Raw genomic sequence first — 21,855 nt, 5'->3', positions numbered from 1 at the left:
GAATGAGCTACCTGCCCCTCCCCTGCGCCCCTCAAGCATCTCTGCAGCTAAGACTTGGGGTCACGCTGCTCCTCACTGGGGCGGAGATTGGGAGTCCCACTCTGCCACTTAGAAGCTGTGTGACCTGGGCGAGATGCTACATCTCTCTGGGCTGCCACAGACTAGAAGATCTCTGGCGCTCTTTCTCATGTTGGCATTGTGGAATCTGATTTACCCACAGTCAAAGCCTCCCCAGTACGAACTGTGAAAGCTGGCTTGGAGGAGGCCTGGGTTGTGGGCGCCACGTTCATCAGCCTCCGTGGATCACAGGCTCCTTGAGTGTGAGCCACACTTCTTTGCTCCCAGCCCTGCAGACTGGCTGAGGGGGGAGGACCAAATGGGCTGAGGCCTGCACAGCACTCACCGCAGTGCCTGGCACAGTAAAAGCCGATAATGGCTCTGTAATTACTCTGAGGGCCTTCTGGCTGGCCTGGCACAGCAGCAGGGACCCTGCGGACCTCCATGGATAGCTCATTGGCTCTTTCTGGCTGAGTCACTCCCAGCTTCCACCCCTACCCCCACAGGAGCCCCTCTCATTTCCCAACCCCTGGGGGTGCCAGCTTCCCCCTGCTCTGCTCAGTCCTCTGCTTCCTGCAGCAGTAGAGGGAGCTGCACCATTGTCTGGGGATGAGACAGACCCAGCTGTGGAAGCGACTAAGGGACACGTCCCTGGGGACAGGCATCTGGCAGGGAATAATAGGCAGCTGAGGGCTAGCTCTGGGGTTTCACAGCTGAGAAAACAAGCAGCGACCCGTGCCCTATGACCTTATAGAAATGAAGAGGCCAACTGAAATCAGGCCGCGTGGAGAATTATGGACGCACGATGGCAGGTCAAACCCATATAGGGAAGATTCCATCCCAGTGAGAACCTCTACAGAGCAAAAACAGCCCCATGTCCTGCTCGGAAAGCGAATCTCATGTCCTCGCTGCCGTAACCAGTCCCCGTGCTGCTGCCTGTTCCAAGTCAGGAGTCAGGGCCAACTGTGGTGGGTCATGGACCGCGTGGAGGCCACTGGAGTTTCTCGCTATGATCCTGGCTTTCCAGTGCTCTGCACAGGGCAGCAGCCATTCGAGAAGTGTTTGTTGAGTGTAAGAGTAAGTGACTGAGTTAACTAATTGGTGGACAGTCGTGGATGGCTTGCTGGGATGTCACTGGAATGAGACTGAATTCTCATGCATCTCTCCTCGTTCTCTTTATTTGGGGCTGGTGGAGGGGAGGTGGTGGAAACTTTTCCTGATCCCCTGCAGGTGGGGGTAAGGTTGGGGTAGGAGGTGGAAGGTAGGGGCCCTTGGGGGCAGAGGACGCAGGTCTAGGGAACCTGGCTGAAGGAGGTGCCACCTCTGGAGCCAACTTGACTTGGCTGGAGTGAGCAATTCAACTGGAGAAACCATTAGAGAAGTGGAGTTTGAGGGTCTCTCTGGATTTGGGGTGGGCTGACCTGAGCCAGGGATTAGGGAGTGCTTTTGCCTCATTAGTGAAGGGACTGTACAGAGAAGAGCAAGATCCAGATCCTCCTGGTCACCCTGCCCTCTTATACTGCCTGGTTGGAGAGTGCTCCTCATGGGGTTTCTCTTGACCTCGTCTCGTCAAGACAGCCTGGCTGCAGGAGGGAAGGCCTCCCTGCTGGGCCCGGGATGCCAGGACTCTTGCCTGACTCCTCCAGGGCAGACAGTGACATCTCACATAGACTCCAGAACTCCGGTGCAGTTTGCAAAATGGACAGACACATTTCTCTCTTGCCTTCCTCCTTACTCCCACCACTAAAGCCCATGAGATTAAAGAAGGCAAGCCTGGCACTCCTCAGCAGAAAGAAACATGCCATGGGAACGGGCAACTCTCCCTGCAGATTGCCCAGGACCCACACCCAGGGTCCCTGAGTGGCCTCCATGGGGGCTGGCGCCCTGGGCAGAGCCGAGGCTCACCTGTCGGCGATCCTTGCTTTGACTGTGGGTCCCCCTGGGCTCCACTGGGCTTGAAGGAGAGTGTCTTTGTTCCCTGCTGCTTCTCCAGCTCCCCTAAGGAATGGAGAGGCCCGTGAGCAAGAGAAATCATAACCTCAAACACACAGAAGTAAGGGAGGAAATGAGGGGCAGGCAGGAAGGGGAGGAAGAAGCCGAGAGGTCCCAGCACATGCTGTGAAACATGGACCTCGGGTCTGGCCCCGCCACTGAATAGCAAGTAAAATACCCCCTCGGAACCACGGTCTCCTCATCTGTACATGGGGATGATCATATCTGCTTGAACATCAGAGAGGCAGAGAAGAGGCTGATGTGAGGGAGGTGAACTGCCTGGGTTTGAATCCTGGTTCTGACACTCCCTGGCTGTGTGGCTTTAGGCAAGTTACCCAACCTCTCCATGCCTCACTTGAGAGGACAGCTGTGCCCGCTTCAAGGTGTCATTAAGAGGACTGCGTGGAGAAATACACATAAAGCACTGAGGACAAGGCCTGGCTAGTGACCCGTACTCCATAAGTATTAAGGTGCGTGTGAAAGTAATGGCAAAAACCGCAATTACTTTTGCTCCAACCTGTATCAGTTTTGTTACATTGTGTGAGAAGCACCTGGCACAGCAGAGTTTGCTGACAGGGGTGACACCTCACCTCTCCGCCCAGCACCTGGGAGGATGGAGCCTGCCTGGCTGGCTGAGCCTCCACAAGGTGTTCAAAGCTCTCCCAAGGAGGAAAGTCCATACCAGGGGTGTGGAGGTTGCAAGCCTGCGGGGCCAGGACATCTGTCTAGGTACTCAACTTTAATTCCTCTCACCGGATTGGAAACCTGTTCCTTCTTGTTCTTCTCTCAGTGGAGCTACAGAACTGCCGGCTGCCATCCTTGGAGATTTGACAGGATTATTAAATCACTCCTCCTGCTTCTCTTTTCCAGGAGACATAACTCAAGTTCCTTTTATTACAGCTACTCTCCTGGGCTCCATTTTCAGTCTCTCTGGTTGTCTAGAAACCAGGGACACTGAACTGTAGGCCCCCAAACCAGAACAATTTGTCCTGATTGCCTAAATCACACCATCGATCAATGCTAAATATTTTTACTGCACTGAGAGTTGTTTCTCTCCCCCAGAGGGGCTCTCTTGGCTTTGGAGAAATTAGCATCATAATTACAAGTGAGGAGTCCTGGGCCACTGGATGCAAACCTTGTTTTGTCACTGACTGCGAACTTGGACAACTTCCCTAAGTGCTTTTAACCTATTTCCTTATTGTAAAATGAGGAAAATAATGCCCACTATGGAAAGCTGTCGTGAGAATTAGTCCAGTGCCTGACATATAATAAGTCCTCAATAAATGGTAGCTGATACTGTTTTCCGTTTTCTTTTCTTTTTTGTAGAGACGAGGACTTGCTGTGTTGCCCAGGCTGTTCTTGAGCTCCTGGGCTCAAGCAATCCTCCCTCCCGAGCTTCCCAGAGTGCTAGGATTACAGGTGTGAGCCACTGAGTCCAGCCCATTTTATTTTATTTTATTTTTCCTGGCTTCCTTTCCTCCCTGTCTCCCTGGCCTGCCCTTCCTCTTCCCTCAGCTGTTCCTTCCCTTTCTCTCCAGTGAAGACTAAGAGCCAGCATGAGCCTTTCTTCCTGCTCTTTTACCCTTGAGGCAGCAGGAGAGGATATTCACCTCCTGACATGACAGATTCTGACACTGTCTGCTCCTCTGTGACTTTGGGAAGTGGGGTAAATGCTGTTCCTGCGCTGACGGAGGAAGGTGCCTCTCTCACCTATGCTGGTGCCACTTGGTGTGCTATGGCCCCCCAGGGCAGTGCGGAGCCATCTGGGACAGTCAGACAATGAGAGAGGTGAAGCCATTTCAAGGTGCTTTCTTGAAAATGCTCCAGAACAACAGCAGGGGTGGCCTCTCTGGGGATCCAGTGCAGCCCTTGAAAAGAATCTGTTTGTTTCAGCACTGAACTCAAATAAGCCAACAGATTGAAGGAAGGGAGTTTATATGCACCCCCCCCCACCAAGCAGTTACCTGAGTTCTAGAGCCCAGTCTGATGGATCTCATTTTACCCCAATTTAGATTGTTTCCTTAGAAAAAATAAACAGAACCTCTTCTCTCACTCCTGAGTGAAAGTATAGAATCAAACGTAAATGAAAATGACAGCTCCTCCACTTCTAACATGCACAACCTGGACACATGGCTGAACTCCTCTGAGCCTCAGCTGTAGAGTGGGGTCAATGCACCTACCTTGCAGTATCACTATGATAATCCACAAAATAGAAATAAACTGCTTAGCGTGTAGTAGGAACCTCAAAAATGATTCAAAAGCACCAGCCTGTCACATTGATCCCCTGCTCAAAATCTCCCCCTGCCTTTCCTAGCGCCTAATGGGCAGATATTAATTTAGAAACACTTTTTAACTAAGTGGCCATACAGGCAGTCCTGAAGCCTATTTTCATTTTCTGTTTTCGTTTCTGAATCTGTTATTTAGTCCTCCCTTAAAGGCTATCTGGAGCCTCTGTGATGCTTAATCAGTACAAGCTTGTCGGTGGGTACAGGCTGCAGGCCCTTGCTGCTCTTCCCTTAACCCCAAAGCGGACAGTAAACCACCTGGACATACAAGGAGACCCACATATTCTCTAAAATGCCTGAATGGAATAATCTAGAATCTAAGCCTTCCTTAGAGGAACAGAGACTACTGTAAGATGAGGGATAGTAAGAAAGCAGCCTAGGCTCTTCAAAAGGACAATGTTTTAAAGAAAATAAAGTGGAGGGATGATTCAAGATTAAAAGAGAGTGAAGAAATGAGGCCAACCAGATGCAATGTACAGACTTGGGCCACAGCGGGGGAGGTAACAGCAGACGGTTTGGTGGGAAGAAAAGCACCAGAGCCCCATGGGCCTGCCTGGCCAGCTCGCTTGGTCATCCTGGTAAAACATAGCAGAGCTCTCTGTTCCAAGAGGCCCACATGCAACCCCACGTGCCGGCTGATCTGTGTACACATGTGTGTGCACTCTAGCAAGCCTCACTTTAATTGTGAAGAAACATGGAAACTGGTGCTCCCACCCGGGCTGTGGGAGTGTGGTGTGGTGGGGCCTGGAGATGGGGAGGGTCCGAAGTGGGGCCAGGGCAGGGCTGCGCTGCTCCCTGGAGTCAGGCATGTCTGTCTCAAGCTACCCCTGTCCCTTGCTGAATGGGAACCCCCACCAGCTGCCTCGGGAAGCCTGTGTCCTTACACTCTATCCGGATCTGCTCCAGCTCTGTCACCTCAGCAATGGACTCCTTCAGGTCCTCCACGAACTTTTGCATCTCGTCCGAGCCCAGGGCACAGAAATGCAGCACCTGCTTCCTCTCGGAGCCCGAGAGCGGTGTCACCAGTGTGATGCCATGAGAGTAATCTGGAAAGCAGACCCCAGGCCCCCAGTGGGCTGTGAGCAGCAGCAGCTGAGGGCTGGAGCCAGCCAGACATGAGGAGGGCACCGGGTCTTGGGGGCACTCATGCCTCTATCCACTCTGCTGTCCAGCACTTCTCCCTCAACTCGCCCCAGCCATTTCATTCATCCATTCTTTCTCAAAGACTTACATTGGCTGTCAAAGACTTACACTCGTTCTCAAAGAGGTGGAACTGCATGCCCAGCAGGCCAACTGACTTGCAGAAGGTGTATGTGGAGGAGCTCTTCTTCTTCGGGCAAAGTTTGAGAATCTGTTCAGGAGAGGGAGATAGACATGTGCTGATGAGCAGACAGTCATGGAAACATGGATGCACAAACACCCAGGGGGATGCATAATCACAGAAGTAAACACATGCAGTGATGAATGTGCACATACAGATACAGATACATACATATATGTACACACACTATACCAAAATGTGCATCTTCACTGCACAAAACCCTACAGTCATTATTCTCTCTGCACTTAGAAGCCAAGCCACGGAGCCTGAGCTGGTCAGTAAAACCCACCTGATGTGATCCTTGCCTTACTCTGGACTTCTCCCCAAGCCACGGTGTCCTCCCTTCTGTAGCTTGAGAAGGGCAAGCTCGGTTCCACTGTGGGCCCCTCGCATACGCTGTTCCCATTTCACAGCTCTCCCGGCAGCTTTTTGCACAGCTGCATTACTCTCATTACTTAAGTCTCAAATGCTACCTCCTTAGAGATGCCTTCCTGGACCCCCTCTAGAAAACAAACCACAGCAAACCCAAATCCGGCCCTTAACCCCAGTCACTCTCCGTACTATCACCTGGTTGCAGCCTTCATAGTGCCTTCCCCCAATCTGATATTATCTTGTTTGTCTGTTTCTTAATTATTTTCTATCTCCCTCCCCTACTGAAATGAAAGCTTATTTTAGTAAAGTCATCTGGTTGCTTAATAAACAAATTTCTATTCGGAGACTTCTGTGAGCTGAGCCCTGGAGATACAGGAGAACTCAGAACAGAGCCCTTGCCCTCAAAGTGCTTATGGAATGTGGAGTGTCACAGTGTCCATCAGGTGATCAAATAATAAAGCATAACAGCAAAAAAAAAAAAAAAACTTGGCCGGGCGCGGTGGCTCAAGCCTGTAATCCCAGCACTTTGGGAGGCCGAGGCGGGTGGATCACGAGGTCAGGAGATCGAGACTATCCTGGCTAACACGGTGAAACCCCGTCTCTACTAAAAATACAAAAAATTAGCCGGGCGTGGTAGCGGGCGCCTGTAGTCCCAGCTACTTGGGAGGCTGAGGCGGGAGAATGGCGTGAACCAAGGGGGCGGAGCTTGCAGTGAGCCGAGATCGCGCCACTGCACTCCAGCCTGGGAGACACAGCGAGACTCCGTCTCAAAAAAAAAAAAAAACAAAAAAAAAACAAAAAAAAACAAAACCAAGGTGCTAAGTGTTTTGAAGAAAATGAAATAGGGTAAGGAATCAAAAGTGATTTGAGACTTGAATGAAAAGAAGGAGGCCAGGAAGGCAAGAGGAGAGTGCAAGGTCTGGAGGAGCTTCGCAAGAAGGAGCAGCAAGTACAAAGGCCTGGCCCACAGAAGGGAGGCGGCTCACAGGGCTGAGGAGAGGGCAGGGAGGCAGATTAGGGGAAGGGACACGTGCCCTAATGTGCACTCCAGAGAGATCACGCTGCTGCTCTCAGGGGGTGAACCCTAGAGGTGGGGAGAGCCGTGTGGAGGCTGATGTGGTTCACTGAATGTACCAGGCGCACGCTAAGACCGTAGTAGTGGAGGTGGTGAGAGGTCGTTCAGGCTTGTGATCATTTTAGAGGCAGGGCCCGTGCATGGGAGAGGCAAGCCCTGTTCCAGTCCTGCTCACCAGTTTTCCAGACCTACAATAATGCCTGGCACAGGGTCAACACTGATTAAATATTTGTTGAATGGATATTTGTTTTCAAAGAGCAAGGAACGAGTGTCTGTGGATACAGATGTACGCATGTGTGCATGCATGTGCACGCACGCGCACACACACACAGATAAACCAGCCTCGCCTAGGCCCAGGGACAGAGCATGCTCCACCTAGGTAGGCCCTGTTCCTCCCAGGCCCTGGGGTGTGAGGCACAGCCCTGTGTGCTCCCTGCCCTGTGCGCTCCCTGCCCTGTGCGCTCCCTGCCCTGGGCTTCCTGTAACGTGGAGAGGCCAATGGTCTGGGATCTTGTTTGTTAACAGTTTGTGCAACCACGAGCAGATCATTTGATGTCTCGGTGTCACGACTTATTAAGTAGGAATTAGCATGTTTGCCTGAGCCCCCTCACGCCCACGGTGTGAGAGCACCATGAAGACAGATCCGTCCCACGGAACACGCATTCCGTCTGAAACCTCTGGGCGTCCTTTCCTGCCCACTTCAGGGACCCTGCCCAGGCTGCTCAGGGCAGCGGGTAGCCCCAGCCCAGCCCAGTCCCGGAGCGGGGGACCACTCACCACCAACAGGTCATTGAAGAGGAACACCTCCCTCTGATGAGCCGCCTGCTTCTGCAGCTTGTTCACATCCGTCACCTCAAAGAGCCGGCTGCAGCACACCAGGCGGCGGTGGGGCACCGACAGCACCTGCACGCGGGCGTGGCGCTCAGCGGGAGAAACCAGAGGCCTCGAGGCCTCCCCAACCACAGCGCCCATTTTCCAGAAGAGGAGACGGGGGCCCAGGGAAAGGGGAGGGGCGCTCCGGTTCTGTGGAGGGAGAGGGGAGGGGTTCCGGCTCTGTGGAGGGAGAGGGGAGGGGTTCCGCTTCTGTGGCGGGAGAAGTGCGGGGCTCTCCGGTTCTGTGGAGGGAGAGGGAAGGGGCTCCGGTTCTGTGGCGGGAGAGGGGAGGGGCTCCGGTTCTGTAGAGACGGGAGGGGACGGGTTCCGGCTCTGTGGAGGGAGAGGGGAGGGGCTCCGCTTCTGTGGCGGGAGAGGGGAGGGGCTCTCCGGTTCTGTGGCGGGAGAGGGGAGGGGGCTCCAGTTCTGTAGAGACGGGAGGGGAGAGGTTCCGGCTCTGTGGAGGGAGAGGGGAGGGGCTCCGCTTCTGTGGCGGGAGAGGGGAGGGGCTCCGCTTCTGTGGCGGGAGAAGTGCGGGGCTCTCCGGTTCTGTGGAGGGAGAGGGGAGGGGCTCCGGCTCTGTGGAGGGAGAGGGGAGGGGTTCCGCTTCTGTGGAGGGAGAGCGGAGGGGCTCCGCTTCTGTGGCGGGAGAAGTGCGGGGCTCTCCGGTTCTGTGGCGGGAGAGGGGAGGGGCTCTCTGGTTCTGTGGAGGGAGAGGGGAGGCTCTCCGGTTCTGTGGCGGGAGAGGGGAGGGGTTCCAGTTCTGTAGAGACGGGAGGGGAGGGGTTCCGGCTCTGTGGAGGGAGAGGGGAGGCTCTCCGGTTCTGTGGCGGGAGAGGGGAGGGGCTCTCCGGTTCTGTGGCGGGAGAGGGGAGGGGCTCTCCGGTTCTGTGGCGGGAGAGGGGAGGCTCTCCGGTTCTGTGGCGGGAGAGGGGAGGGGTTCCAGTTCTGTAGAGACGGGAGGGGAGGGGTTCCGGCTCTGTGGAGGGAGAGGGGAGGGGTTCCGGCTCTGTGGAGGGAGAGGGGAGGGGTTCCGGCTCTGTGGAGGGAGAGGGGAGGGGCTCCGCTTCTGTGGCGGGAGAGGGGAGGGGCTCCGGTTCTGTGGAGGGAGAAGTGCGGGGCTCTCTGGTTCTGTGGAGGGAGAGGGGAGGGGCTCCAGTTCTGTAGAGACGGGAGGGGAGGGGTTCCGGCTCTGTGGAGGGAGAGGGGAGGGGCTCCGCTTCTGTGGCGGGAGAGGGGAGGGGCTCTCCGGTTCTGTGGCGGGAGAGGGGAGGGGCTCCAGTTCTGTAGAGACGGGAGGGGAGAGGTTCCGGCTCTGTGGAGGGAGAGGGGAGGGGCTCCGCTTCTGTGGCGGGAGAGGGGAGGGGCTCCGCTTCTGTGGCGGGAGAAGTGCGGGGCTCTCCGGTTCTGTGGAGGGAGAGGGGAGGGGCTCCGGCTCTGTGGAGGGAGAGGGGAGGGGTTCCGCTTCTGTGGAGGGAGAGCGGAGGGGCTCCGCTTCTGTGGCGGGAGAAGTGCGGGGCTCTCCGGTTCTGTGGCGGGAGAGGGGAGGGGCTCTCTGGTTCTGTGGAGGGAGAGGGGAGGCTCTCCGGTTCTGTGGCGGGAGAGGGGAGGGGTTCCAGTTCTGTAGAGACGGGAGGGGAGGGGTTCCGGCTCTGTGGAGGGAGAGGGGAGGCTCTCCGGTTCTGTGGCGGGAGAGGGGAGGGGCTCTCCGGTTCTGTGGCGGGAGAGGGGAGGCTCTCCGGTTCTGTGGCGGGAGAGGGGAGGGGTTCCAGTTCTGTAGAGACGGGAGGGGAGGGGTTCCGGCTCTGTGGAGGGAGAGGGGAGGGGTTCCGGCTCTGTGGAGGGAGAGGGGAGGGGCTCCGCTTCTGTGGCGGGAGAGGGGAGGGGCTCCGGTTCTGTGGAGGGAGAAGTGCGGGGCTCTCTGGTTCTGTGGAGGGAGAGGGGAGGGGCTCCGGTTCTGTGGAGGGAGAGGGGAGGGGCTCCGGTTCTGTGGAAGGAGAAGTGCGGGGCTCTCTGGTTCTGTGGAGGGAGAGGGGAGGGGCTCCGGCTCTGTGGCAGGAGAGGGGAGGGGCTCCGGCTCTGTGGCGGGAGAAGGGCGGGGCTCTCTGGCTCTGTGGAGGGAGAGGGGAGGGGCTCCGGTTCTGTGGCGGGAGAGGGGAGGGGCTCTCCGGTTCTGTGGCGGGAGAGGGGCGGGGCTCTCCGGTTCTGTGGAGGGAGAGGGGAGGGGTTCCGGCTCTGTGGAGGGAGAGGGGAGGCTCTCCGGTTCTGTGGCGGGAGAGGGGAGGGGCTCTCCGGTTCTGTGGCGGGAGAGGGGAGGCTCTCTGGTTCTGTGGCGGGAGAGGGGAGGGGTTCCAGTTCTGTAGAGACGGGAGGGGAGAGGTTCCGGCTCTGTGGAGGGAGAGGGGAGGGGTTCCGGCTCTGTGGAGGGAGAGGGGAGGGGTTCCGGCTCTGTGGAGGGAGAGGGGAGGGGCTCCGCTTCTGTGGCGGGAGAGGGGAGGGGCTCCGGTTCTGTGGAGGGAGAAGTGCGGGGCTCTCTGGTTCTGTGGCGGGAGAGGGGAGGGGCTCCGGTTCTGTGGAGGGAGAAGTGCGGGGCTCTCTGGTTCTGTGGCGGGAGAGGGGAGGGGCTCCGGTTCTGTGGAGGGAGAAGTGCGGGGCTCTCTGGTTCTGTGGAGGGAGAGGGGAGGGGCTCCGGTTCTGTGGAGGGAGAGGGGAGGGGCTCCGGTTCTGTGGAGGGAGAAGTGCGGGGCTCTCTGGTTCTGTGGAGGGAGAGGGGAGGGGCTCCGGCTCTGTGGCGGGAGAGGGGAGGGGCTCCGGCTCTGTGGCGGGAGAAGGGCGGGGCTCTCCGGCTCTGTGGAGGGAGAGGGGAGGGGCTCCCCGGCTCTGTGGAGGGAGAGGGGAGGGGCTCCCCGGCTCTGTGGAGGGAGAGGGGAGGGGCCCTCCGGTTCTGTGGCGGGAGAGGGGAGGGGCCCTCCGGTTCTGTGGCGGGAGAGGGCGGGGCCCTCCGGTTCTGTGGCGGGAGAGGGGAGGGGCTCTCCGGCTCTGTGGAGGGAGAGGGGAGGGGCTCCGGCTCTGTGGAGGGAGAGGGGCGGGGCTCTCCGGCTCTGTGGCGGGAGAAGGGCGGGGCTCTCCGGTTCTGTGGCGGGAGAGGGGAGGGACTCCGGCTCTGTGGAGGGAGATGGGAGGGGCTCCGGCTCTGTGGAGGGAGAGGGGAGGGGCTCCGGTTCTGTGGTGGGGCCTGGACTTGACTCTCATCCTTCTCTTTCCTCTTCTGAGGCTCTTTCCCTCACATACTCACCCCATGTCCCCAGGGCTCATCCCTGTCATGCCTCTTGGGGAGCACAGCCAAGGAGAAGGGGTCCACTAAGCCACAGTAAATGAGGTGATAGAGGGACAGGAAAAGGACATTGAGAAGAGCTTTCAGGCTGTTCCAATCCAGCCACTGTCAACCTGCTTCCCTCTATAACCTTGAGGGCATCCCCTGTCCCAGGCAGCAGCCTGCAGATATGACACCTCCACTCTTTCTCTATTGCACAGATGCAAGTGTGCAAGCGCGAAGGGATCACAGAGACACCTGGTGTCTACTCCAGCGTGTAAGACAAACCAGTTGCTTGCAACCAGACAGATGCTAAGACCTCAGCAATAAAGGCTCTCAAAGCAGAAAACGCTGTCCCTGCACAGACTGGGTGGAGGGAGCCTAGTGCAGAGCCTCAGAAGAGGTCTCCAAACTCTCCCAAACTGTCCCCTGAGCCAACAATATGAGGAGGAGGAACTGGAACCCCCATGACATCCTTTATAGTATAAAGTGTAGCCTACAGAGAAGGCCCACTTTAAAAATCATTGCAGGCTTGGAACATGCTGCCTGGGACACAGGTCACTACCAGTAAGGCACCTCTATGGTGATGCCACAGCGTAGAGCCTATTGAGTCCATTTCCTGCCTTCTACTCATCAGGACCATCCAGGAATGCCTAGTAGTCATGCTGTCCTAGGACAGGGATACTAAATCTCATCTGACCACCCAGATGCTTCCACCCTAGACCACCAGGCCATGCTTCTTGACATCTCATCTCAGATTGTCCTGCTGCAGTATCGGGTGGCAAGAGGCAATGAGGAAATTAGGCAAGAAAAAAGAGATGCAGTGTCTGGCATACAGTAGCTACTCCATAACTATTATGTGAATGAATACGAAGAAAGAGTTTCGGAAAGGTAAGGAGGAGAATGGGAAGAGATGCCAGGAAGGAAGGAAGGAAAGGAGACAGAAGATAGGTGGCTTGTGGACACTCACTGTCTTCATGCCCACGATGGACTTCTCCACCTTGGTGACGTACGTGACGTGGTCCTCATTGGACTTGAGCTCCTTCTGCTGTATCCTCTCATAGATGCCTACCACCAGCTCCCTGGGGATGTCAGCGCCATCGTCCACACCTAACAATGTGGAGTGGGCAGGGGTGGTGGTGGGGTTGGGAGGGAGGGTGTCAGAGCGCTGGAGCCAGACAGAAGAGACCCCCATCCAGCCTGGAGCTCCCTGCGGGTGGTCTTGATTTTTGCCATGCCTTCAATGCCTGGTGCCTCATACCCATTCAATTAAGAACAAGTTCCTTAGCCAGGCACCAAAACTAATGATATGATATGGCCCCAACACCCATTTCCTGCCTCACCTCCTGATGTTCCTCAAGTGGAGTCTTTGCGCCCCCCTCCCAGGCCTCTTTCCCAATGGCCAAATACCACCTCCATGTTCCTGCCAACCCTCTGTGCCTCCGCAGTTCTATCATCTTCCTTGTGCTTGTCTCACCCCCCAGCTCCGCCCTACCACTCTAGCATCACAAGGAGGTTCTGTTTCATTCTCTTTTTGGATCTTCCTCCTCCTGGGTTCTCCCCTCCCCTCCAGTGGGAAGCATGGAGTTGAGAGCTTAGTCTTTGAAGGGATTCCTCCCTCACTGGGAGCAGTGGGGGAGCAGGCAGACCCAATGGCAATGCAGGCGAGGACACCCCGTTCCACCTCCTGCTTCATAGTAATGATAAAACTCTGGCAACAAAAAAACACTGGCAGGAAATATGCCAAAAAGCAAACACATTTCTTTTGGAGAAACAGGCAATTAAAATATCTTCTTTCTACTATTTCCAAATCTTTCTTTAATGACTATATGCTGCTTTTATGATGGAAAAATTAAAAATAAAGCAACTTTGGCAAGCATCTCTCAAAGGAGTGTTCCCAGCTACTGAAAGGACACCATGCCTTCTCTGAACAGCTCCCTGCCTGTTCTGGCTTCTTCCACATCTGATCTTGGTTCTTAAAGTCAGGCAAATGAGCCATGCAGCAGTCAAGGAGGCTGAAGGAAATCAGGCTGTGGGTAAGAAAAAGCAAGGAGAAAGGCTGAGTATATGGATGCCTCCAGTTCAAGGTGGCAGGCTGCATGCCTCTGCTGCTTCTGAATACTCGGGAGAAAGGAATCTTGTAGAAAAGCATAAACCCACAAAGACAGAACAGGAACAAAGGCACAGGCATCCCAGGACCTGGAAAGTGGATAACTAAGTGGATGGATTTAGCAAACCTGAGAAAGCTGAAACCTATACCAGCAGAGAGGCTAGAAGCCGCTCGAACACCACACAGCCACCAAACGGCTTAGAGCTGGTGTAACAGCAACCCCTAAAAGCGAACGTGAAGGTGGGCTGGAAATAGGAAAACAGGTTGAAAATGGGTTAGAAAGCTGCTGCGCTTCCCTGTTCCCTCCTCACTCCAGCAGAAGACTGGGAGTCCATTCTCTAGAACTCTGGGCTGAGGGACCCTACACACAGCCAAGGGTGGGACTCTGCTGAAAAGTGGGGGATGAAGTTGATATCTATATATTAACCCTCAACCCCACTTCCCACTTAAAGATCTCAGAACTCTGGCAGCCAGAATTATACATTCTGGGCAACAGATTGGACATTTATCTTCTGGGTATCAGGCAGAACAAGAAAAAAAATGTCTTCAGATACTGCAGTGGGGATCTCCCAATGAAATGGCTTAACTAAATCACCCTACAAGAAAGTCCACCAGCCAGCAGCCCCCACCTGTGTTCACAGAGTTATTCACCAGCTTTCTGGTGTCTCACTTTAAATAAGAATGAACAACCAGATTTCATCAACTGCATTTGGAAAGTCTATACCAGGAAAGAGAAAGGAATATGGGGAAAAACAGAAAAAGAACTCCAGAAGAAATAGAGGCAAGCAGGGAGAAACTCAAACAAACAAACCAATATTAATATCTTCACAGAGATGGGAGAAGATATTGGATCTACAAAGTGAGAATAAAATGCTATAAAAGAGGAACATTGAGAGGACAAAAGAGAGCTATTGAGAATGAAAAATATGACAGCAGGAATGAACAACTTGGTAGGAGACATGAAAGATGACACTGAGGGACATTTTCCAGAAAGTCAAGGAAGTAAACAAAGATGGCAGGTATAAAACTATAAAAGTTAGAGGATCAGACTAGGAGATCTACCAACAGAATAACAGGAGTTCAAGAAAGAGAGTCCAGAGAAATTGGAGGGCAGAAATGATCAAATACAACATTTAAGAAAACTTTCCATGACTGGAGGACATGAGTTTCTAGATGGAAAGGACCAATGCAGCCCTGGGCATGAGGGATGAAAGAAGAACTGTAGCAAGGCACATCATCGTGAAAATCCAGAACATGAAGGGCAGACAGAAGAACCTGCAAGCTTTCAGAGACAGAGAAAGAGTAACAGACAAAAGGCCAGCAGCTGGGAGGGCAGAACAGCACTGGCAGCTAAAAGACAATGAAGCAATGCCTTTGAAATCCCGATTGGTGTGTTTTGAGGCTGGAATTCTATCCCCAGCCAAACTCCCAACCAAGGTCAAAGACAGAAAAACATACATTCAGAAATGCAAGTTCTCAAAAATGGCCTTTTCTCTGGAAGTAAAGTAAAAATGAGGAAGCTCTGACATGCAGGAACCAGGCATCTACCATGAGAGCAAGGGAAGGAGGGCCCAGGATGCCGGCTGTGCCCTGGCCCGGCCACTGTCCAGACTGTAGCAGGACCAGAGGCTCCCGAAGATGATGCTCCTGCACCACCTCCCAGGTCTGGATGTATGGAGAGGAGCTTGACACGTAGGGTGGGAAGCTGGGGCTGAATCAGGGGAGGTCCTCAGAGAGTTAAGCAAATGGAAAGAGAAGCATTAACTCCAAGGGAAGTAGAGATAGGAGGGAGTTGCAATCATTCTGCACTTGCAGACTCAGCTTTGGAGTGTGTGTGCAGAACCTTAACAACATGACCGCTGATGTGAGTGGGATGGGTCGGGGAAGGTGGATGAAAGAGGGCTAAATCCTTACATTCTATAATGGAGAATTAATAGATAATGCTTAAAATAAAAATAATTAACAAGGGCCAGGCGTGGTGGCTCATGTCTGTAATCCCAGCACTTTGGGAGGCTGAGGCAGGTGGATCACCTGAGGTAGGGAGTTCAAAAAAAGCCTGGTCAACATGGTGAAACCTCGTCTATTCTAAAAATATAAAAATTAGCTGGGTGTGGTGGTGCATGCCTGTAATCCAAGCTACTTGGGAGGCTGAGGGACAAGAATTGCTTGAACCTGGGAGGTGGAGGTTGCAGTGAGCTGAGATTGCAGTGAGCTGAGATTGCACCACTGCACTCCAGCCTGGGTGACAGAAGTAATAATTAACAAGGAGCAGTGTATAAAAGAGACGAGATACCAAAGTATAAATACTGTATAGCCCTATTTAGATGAAGTTCAAGGACTGGCAAGACTCGTCAATGGTGATAAAAGGCAGAATAGTTGTTACTCTTGGGCAAAGGTATTGACTGGGATGGGACAGGAGAGAACATTCTGGGCAGGTGAAAATGATCCAGATCAGGATCCGGGTGTGATGGCATAAATGCACACGAACATACACATTCATCGAATTTCAGGCACACACACTCACAGTCTGGGCTTTATGCCAGTTAAAAAAAGGGATAGAAAAAAACAGAGAAGCATAAGCATGCGGTTTATCGATACAGAAGAAACACAAATAGCTAAAAATGTCAAAAGTGGTTGCCTCTGGAGAAGGTGAGTGGTGAGAGGGGCAGGGACTAATTTTTTTCTGTGATAAGCCTTTATTATAAGGATTATAATAAGGATTATTTGACTTTATTAAATTATGTGGATGTATAACTTTGATTCTTTTAAAGGCTAAAAAAAAAAAAAAATCAATTGAGCACACATCACAGTCTGCCAGTCCTGGTTTGCTCCCTGCCAGACAGCGCACTGCATCGATGAGAGACTTGAATCAGGGGATTCTTTATGGCTGGTGCCATAAAGTTATCTGCAAGGCTGACTTGAATGGACCCAGGACCTGAAGGCCCTGTTCCTGGCTCCTTCCTCATAAGTTGTGGAGGGGAAGGGCTGGCACCACTTGAGCCAGCAACTCTGGTGTCACGGGCCTAGAGGCCAACCACGTTCCATGGAGGGCAAGAGGCACTGCCCAAGGGTGCTTGCTGCTCTGCAGTGGCGGTGGCTCTTGGAAATGCCCCAGCCACCTGGCACACAACTAATGTTCCCAGCTTGCTGTGGGTGACCAGGCCCAGAGAGCAGGTGATGATCTGTGATAGGGGCTCAGACTCACAGAATGCACGCTGCACAGACTGGGCCTGAGCCATGGTCTTGCCCCTCCTGCCCCAGTGCCCACCTCCTCACCTCGAAGGTTTCGGATAAAGTCCTCCAGCATCATCTTCCGGTCAGGCTTGATGTTGGGGCTATACATGTCGGTGTTGAGGAGGATGATGGCGAAGGCGAGGATGAAGATGGTGTCGGGGTTGTGGAACTGCTGCACCACTTCGGGATTGCACATGCAGTAGCGCTGGCTGTGGGCGGGTCAGATGCAGAGCGGACACTGAGCCCCCGCTCACCCTCCCCCAGGCCCAACAAAGGAGGGTGTATCCAGGGGATATCCCAACTCTCCAAAGGCTTTAGGTCCAGGGAGACCACCATCTGTCCCATACCCTGGTCTTCTTCCCCACACCCCCAAATGCCCCACCTTTCTAGCCTGGGGAGCTCAAGGGGTCAGTCCCTTTTCTTTCCTTCACTTCTTTCTCCCCAGCCTATCCTGCCCACACCAGAAGGGGTGTTTCTGGCCCAATGTCCAACCCTCCTGATAACATCTCCTATCTCCCAGGCTCACAGCGGCTGGGCTTCCCCAACCTGGGGTCTGTTGGGGAGTGGAGCTGGGAAGTGGCCTTACCTGAAGGCCTCAATGAGCCGCTCCACCTTCTGGGCCTCTCCTTGCACACGGATGTGTGCCTGGAACTTGCGCAGGGCCTCGTCCAGCTCCATGCTGGAGAAGTCCATCTCGTCCACCACGCAGCTGAGGGCAGGCAGGGAGGGTGTGAGGTCAGGCAGCCCCCTAAGCACCCTCCAACACCCATTCCCGCTGGCCTCCGTTCCCAGCCAGGACGGGTGCAGGGCCCCTCAGGCTACTCACCCCCAGGGTTCTCCCTTTAATGCCCCAAGAGGACCATCTCCTCCCATCTCCCACAGTAGCCCTTTCAGAGCCCAAACCCTGAGGCCAGGAGAGGCTTTGGTGGCCTAGGACACAGGGGTGGAGGGAGGCTGAACTCGGATCTTCCGACTCCAAATCCCAATTCCTTCCTTCTTAACCTCAGATTATCCCAAGCAAAGCTTTCAATATAAATAATACAGTAAACACATTTATTCTGTTCTTTCAGAGAACTGCTAGGAGCCTGTGTTTCTCCCAGGTTTAAATTTCACTTTCTCATTTGGGTCTTGAGGTGGCTGAGTCCTCCCTTGGGTCCCTTCTGCTGTAGGCTGAGCAGTAAGGAGCAGAGCCCCTCAAGCCCCTGGGGCTTTCTGCAGCCCAGCTCCTTCCAACTGCCCCAGCCCTCAGGGGAGACTGTGGTGGGAGGCATGGCCTCTTAAGAGTAAATGACAAATGCGCTTAACGTGAGGGGACAGCGTGACACGCAGGCCAGATTCTGGTCCTGGCCCTCCTACGAACTTGGTGTGACTCTGGCTCACCCACTCACTCCTGGGGCCTCCGTGTGCCCTTCTGAAAAAGGAGGAAGCTGGAGTCCCTGCTCCCCAAGGGCCTTGCTACCTCTGAAACGCTGCCTCCAGCCCTGGGGGGTTTGCCTCTGAACATCCCGAGCTTCAGAGTGTGTGTGTGGGCGGTCACATGCCAGTTCTCCCAGCTAAGCAGGCGCCTTCCTCTGGTCTAGCCCGATCCAGGGGACTCTGCACTGCAGGGTCTGAGGCCGAACCCTCCCAGCCCCCTCACCCTGCCTCACCCTCCTTTGGGGTGCTCTGTCCCCAGGGCCATGTGCAGCGAGGCAGGAGTCCAGGCCTGGCAAAGCAGGGGACCCAATGTCCCCTGGGCATTGCTTTCCCTTTGGGAGAAGCAGACCAAGCGTGTTAGATTGGGCTCTTGGAGCTGACGTTTGCCCACTCTACACCCACTCACCCCAGTCTCCTCCCACCGGCTATGGCACAGCCCCTGCACACTGCCCCGACACTGCCCACTGCTGGCAAGCAATCCCTCTCTGCTCCCATGGTCCTCTGGCCTGCCTGCCCAGCACATCAGGGCACAGAAAACGCTTGCTGAGTGGCCATGGGATGGTGACATGAGCTCTGAGCAGGACCCACTTCCTCCATGACCTCAGCTTCCATTCTGTGCCCACTGCCCAGAAGACGTGGAGACCCCAACTCTGCTGTCAGTTTTTAGGAGAAAACGAGGGGAGACGCAAGAGTGGTGGTGGTCAGGACCTGGGGGTCCGTGGACTCTGCCTCTCCCACAGTTTTCTGGGGAGAACAAGGAGGAAAGCGCATCACCGAAGGCCCTTAGAAAGGGCGGGGGTGCCAAGAGGGAGCTGGGAGTCTCTCCTCTTTCCTTTCCCCTCCCTCCCACAGGCAGGGCCCATGGCCATCTTCAGGCTGTGAGTTGTCCTTGGCTTGGTCAAAGCCCGCTCCTCTCAGGCTTGCTGGCCAGGACGGTGGGCAGGTGAGGGTGGGGCTAGGGGTGGAGGCCAGCATCTTGCCCAAGGATGAGAATCAGCAGCACCAGGATCAGGGCATCTGAGGTTGAGGTGCCGGCTGGGGAACAGGGGCCTCAGGGCCAGCCAGGTGAGAGGCTGCTCTGATTTCCCAGTGACCCTCCTCACCTCCACCCTGTACCCTCTGCAGCCGTATGTGAGCACCAAAGGCCCTATGTGGCCACATCCGTGTGTTCCCATAGCCCAGCCCATCAGGAGTCAGCAACTGGGCACAACGGAGCCACACAGTGACACTGTCCAGGGCTGGTGACCAAGAGGCTGTGGTCCGATGGGTACAGAGACAGAGCCTGGAGGAGGTGAACCAGTGTGGTCACGCATCAAGGGAGTCAGAGTGTCTGGGCCAGAGAGATGGAGTGGGGCAGCGAAGGTCAAGGAAAGTCTAATTAGACAGACAGAGAGAGAAAGGAGAGAGAGGGACAGGCAAGGAGGAAAAGGCAGGAGAGAGATCCCAGAAAGGGAGCAAGACCGGAGAGCGAGACGAAGAACAAGTGAAAAACAGACAGAGGGAGGAAGGGGGAAAGACAGAGAGACACGAGGAGAGAAAGGGACAGGAGGGGAAGAGGAAAAGACAGAGAAAGACTGGTAGAGATGAAGATGTGAAGTGCGCCACGGACTGGTGGGGGCGGCATGGAGCAACCACATCCCACCCTCTCAGCCCAGGGCGCTGACTCTTGAGGCCAAGGAAGAGGCCCTTGGTCTCTCTGAGTGGCTCCCCAGGACTTGTCCCCATCTGTCATGTGCCCCGCCCCTTCCCTGTTTCTGAACCCTGAGGTCCTGGCACCCGGCCTCCCGCATCCACGTTCCTCCAAGAGCCTCTCTCTGAGTGCCTTCTGCCCCGGAGCTGTGGACCAGGTCTCACCCTGCAACGGCGGGGGTGCCGGGAGGCCCAGGGCACCGTGGGGGCAGGCTTCCGTAGGAGGCGGTGGGAGCAGCTGGTGAGGGTGGGATCTGCCCAGCCAAGCACGATGGCCTAGTTTCCAGGCCTTCGCTCAGGTGACAAGCAGCTGCTCACTCGCTCAGGGCTGCTGCTAAAAGCCCCAGCAGTGAGCCCAGAGCCTGAGCGCCAAAGACTGGGATGGGAGAAGCAGCCAGGTTGAAAGGTCGGCCCACATAATGGGAGTTGAATACACCCCTTGTGGGCCTCAAAGCAGGGAGGGTTGCAGGGGTGGGCACGTGGGCTGTGGAGCCAGAGGGGCCTCCCATCCAACATCTTCCAGTGTGTGTTCTCAGGACCCCACAGCAGAGTCATAAGAGTTAAAATGCAGCTCGCTGGACCCCACCCCAGACCCAGCAAATTAGGATATTTGGGGGCAAGGCCTGGGAATCAGCATTCTCTGCAAGATCTCCAGGTTGTTCCTAAATTGTGACACCAAAGGCTGAGCTGAGTGCAAGGGTAGGCCTCGTTGCGGCTTTTAAAGTGTGAATCCAGCAACTGACAGGCCACCGGGCAGCAGCCCTCAGGGGCATGTGTCCCCACCTGGATATCGGCTGCTTTTGCAGTGCGGGTGGTGAGGGAGGGGTGGATGGAGGCATGAACAGATTTAGTGCTTCCCCGGCTGTGCGCTGGCCATCCTGCCTTCCTCCCTCCCTGCATTTACCACCACAGGGTATCTGTGTTTCATGAACAGGTGCTATTCTGGGTTTCCCAGACCCTGGGGGAAAAAAATGACATTTTCTGGCTGTGAAAGCCCCCGCTGGAAGGGAGGAAGCTCTGCTGAGGGGTGAGACACTCTACCCTCCTGCCTGAGGAGGCCACTTCCTCACTGGAGAGTTGGGGGTTGGACCAGGTGGCCGCTCAGGACAGGGACCCAGAGGCACCGGCCATCTCTGAAGCAGATGCTCCCAAAGGCAGGTGCTCCCAAAAGCATCCCAAAGACGACCACAGCAGCACTTCCGGCGGGCTGGTGGCTTCGTGCCCGCCGTCCTCCGGGGGAATCACTGGTCACTGTTTGCCTTTCTGATAGGGCCTGTGTCATCCTGGGGAAGGTGGCTGGGGGTGGGACTGTGCTGTCTGCCATAAGCCCTGCTCATTCCAGAGTCCCCGGAAGCACCCATCAGCCTTGGCCCTCTCCAGCATGAGCCTCCTCTTCACTCCCTGAGCCTAAGCTTCTGCCCGCACCGTGCCCTCTTTTTCTCCCTCCCCTTCTCTCACTCTCCGCCCTGTTGCTTCTCTTCTTTTGCAGCGTCTACCAGCACCCCTAATCCCCACTTTCCAGCCTTCCGTGCTGCCCTGGAATCCTCATGGAGAGCTGAGTGTGGGCAGTTGACCAAATCCACCCTGCAGCCTCCACCCAGGGCGGCCCGGAGTCCTCTCTCCTCATCGGTCGTCTTTAAGGTAAAGAGCACCTCACATTCCCGGGTGGTCTTTTCTGGTGTATCATCTCCCCATTTTACAGAAGACAAAACTAAGGCCGCGTAGGGCTTGCCCCATGCTCCCACAGCTGGGAAGAGCGGGCTGTCAGCTTCCTAGTCTTGTGAGGCCTCTCCCTGCCCCACTGGGCTCCCTTCTCTTCACTCCTGTGTGTGCACGGCGTGGCAGGGAGGTCCCTTACTCCAGTGCGGGGAGCTCCCTCCGAGCTTTCTGTACTGAATATGGCTCTAAGTGCTTCATTTGTGTACAATGACTCCGTCTTCTCAAGCTTGGGCAATATGAACCATTATTCCATTTTTAAAAATTACATATGAGATTGAAGTACACGGGAGAGCCAGCCCTGCAGGGGGACTGCACACATCTCATTCCTTGCTGACATCTCCTGGGGCAGGTGGCCCCTGTGCCCTCCTCTCCCCCACCCCTCCCTGGCTCTCTGCTGCT

General features: G+C 55.3%; 1 protein-coding gene across 6 annotated transcripts in view; it reads right to left on the bottom strand.

Moving 5' to 3' along the window:
- Positions 1–21,855, bottom strand: part of IQSEC3 (IQ motif and Sec7 domain ArfGEF 3) — a 118,599-nt gene that overhangs the window by 7,205 nt on the left and 89,539 nt on the right. For all 6 annotated transcript variants that reach the window (XM_077953240.1, XM_077953241.1, XM_015150700.3 and 3 more), the window contains 7 exons: positions 17,219–17,341; positions 16,675–16,841; positions 12,259–12,398; positions 7,880–8,005; positions 5,586–5,685; positions 5,219–5,380; positions 1,963–2,055 (listed from right to left, as the gene is read on the bottom strand). In XM_077953240.1, coding sequence (XP_077809366.1) covers positions 1,963–2,055; positions 5,219–5,380; positions 5,586–5,685; positions 7,880–8,005; positions 12,259–12,398; positions 16,675–16,841; positions 17,219–17,341 — 911 coding nt within the window. The remainder of the gene's footprint in view (positions 1–1,962; positions 2,056–5,218; positions 5,381–5,585; positions 5,686–7,879; positions 8,006–12,258; positions 12,399–16,674; positions 16,842–17,218; positions 17,342–21,855) is intronic.

The sequence above is a fragment of the Macaca mulatta genome, chromosome 11, assembly GCF_049350105.2.
Source record: "Macaca mulatta isolate MMU2019108-1 chromosome 11, T2T-MMU8v2.0, whole genome shotgun sequence".
NCBI classification, from domain to species: Eukaryota; Metazoa; Chordata; class Mammalia; order Primates; family Cercopithecidae; genus Macaca; species Macaca mulatta.
Note: the sequence above shows the minus strand (reverse complement) of the source record. Positions and strands in the feature narration are given on the sequence as shown.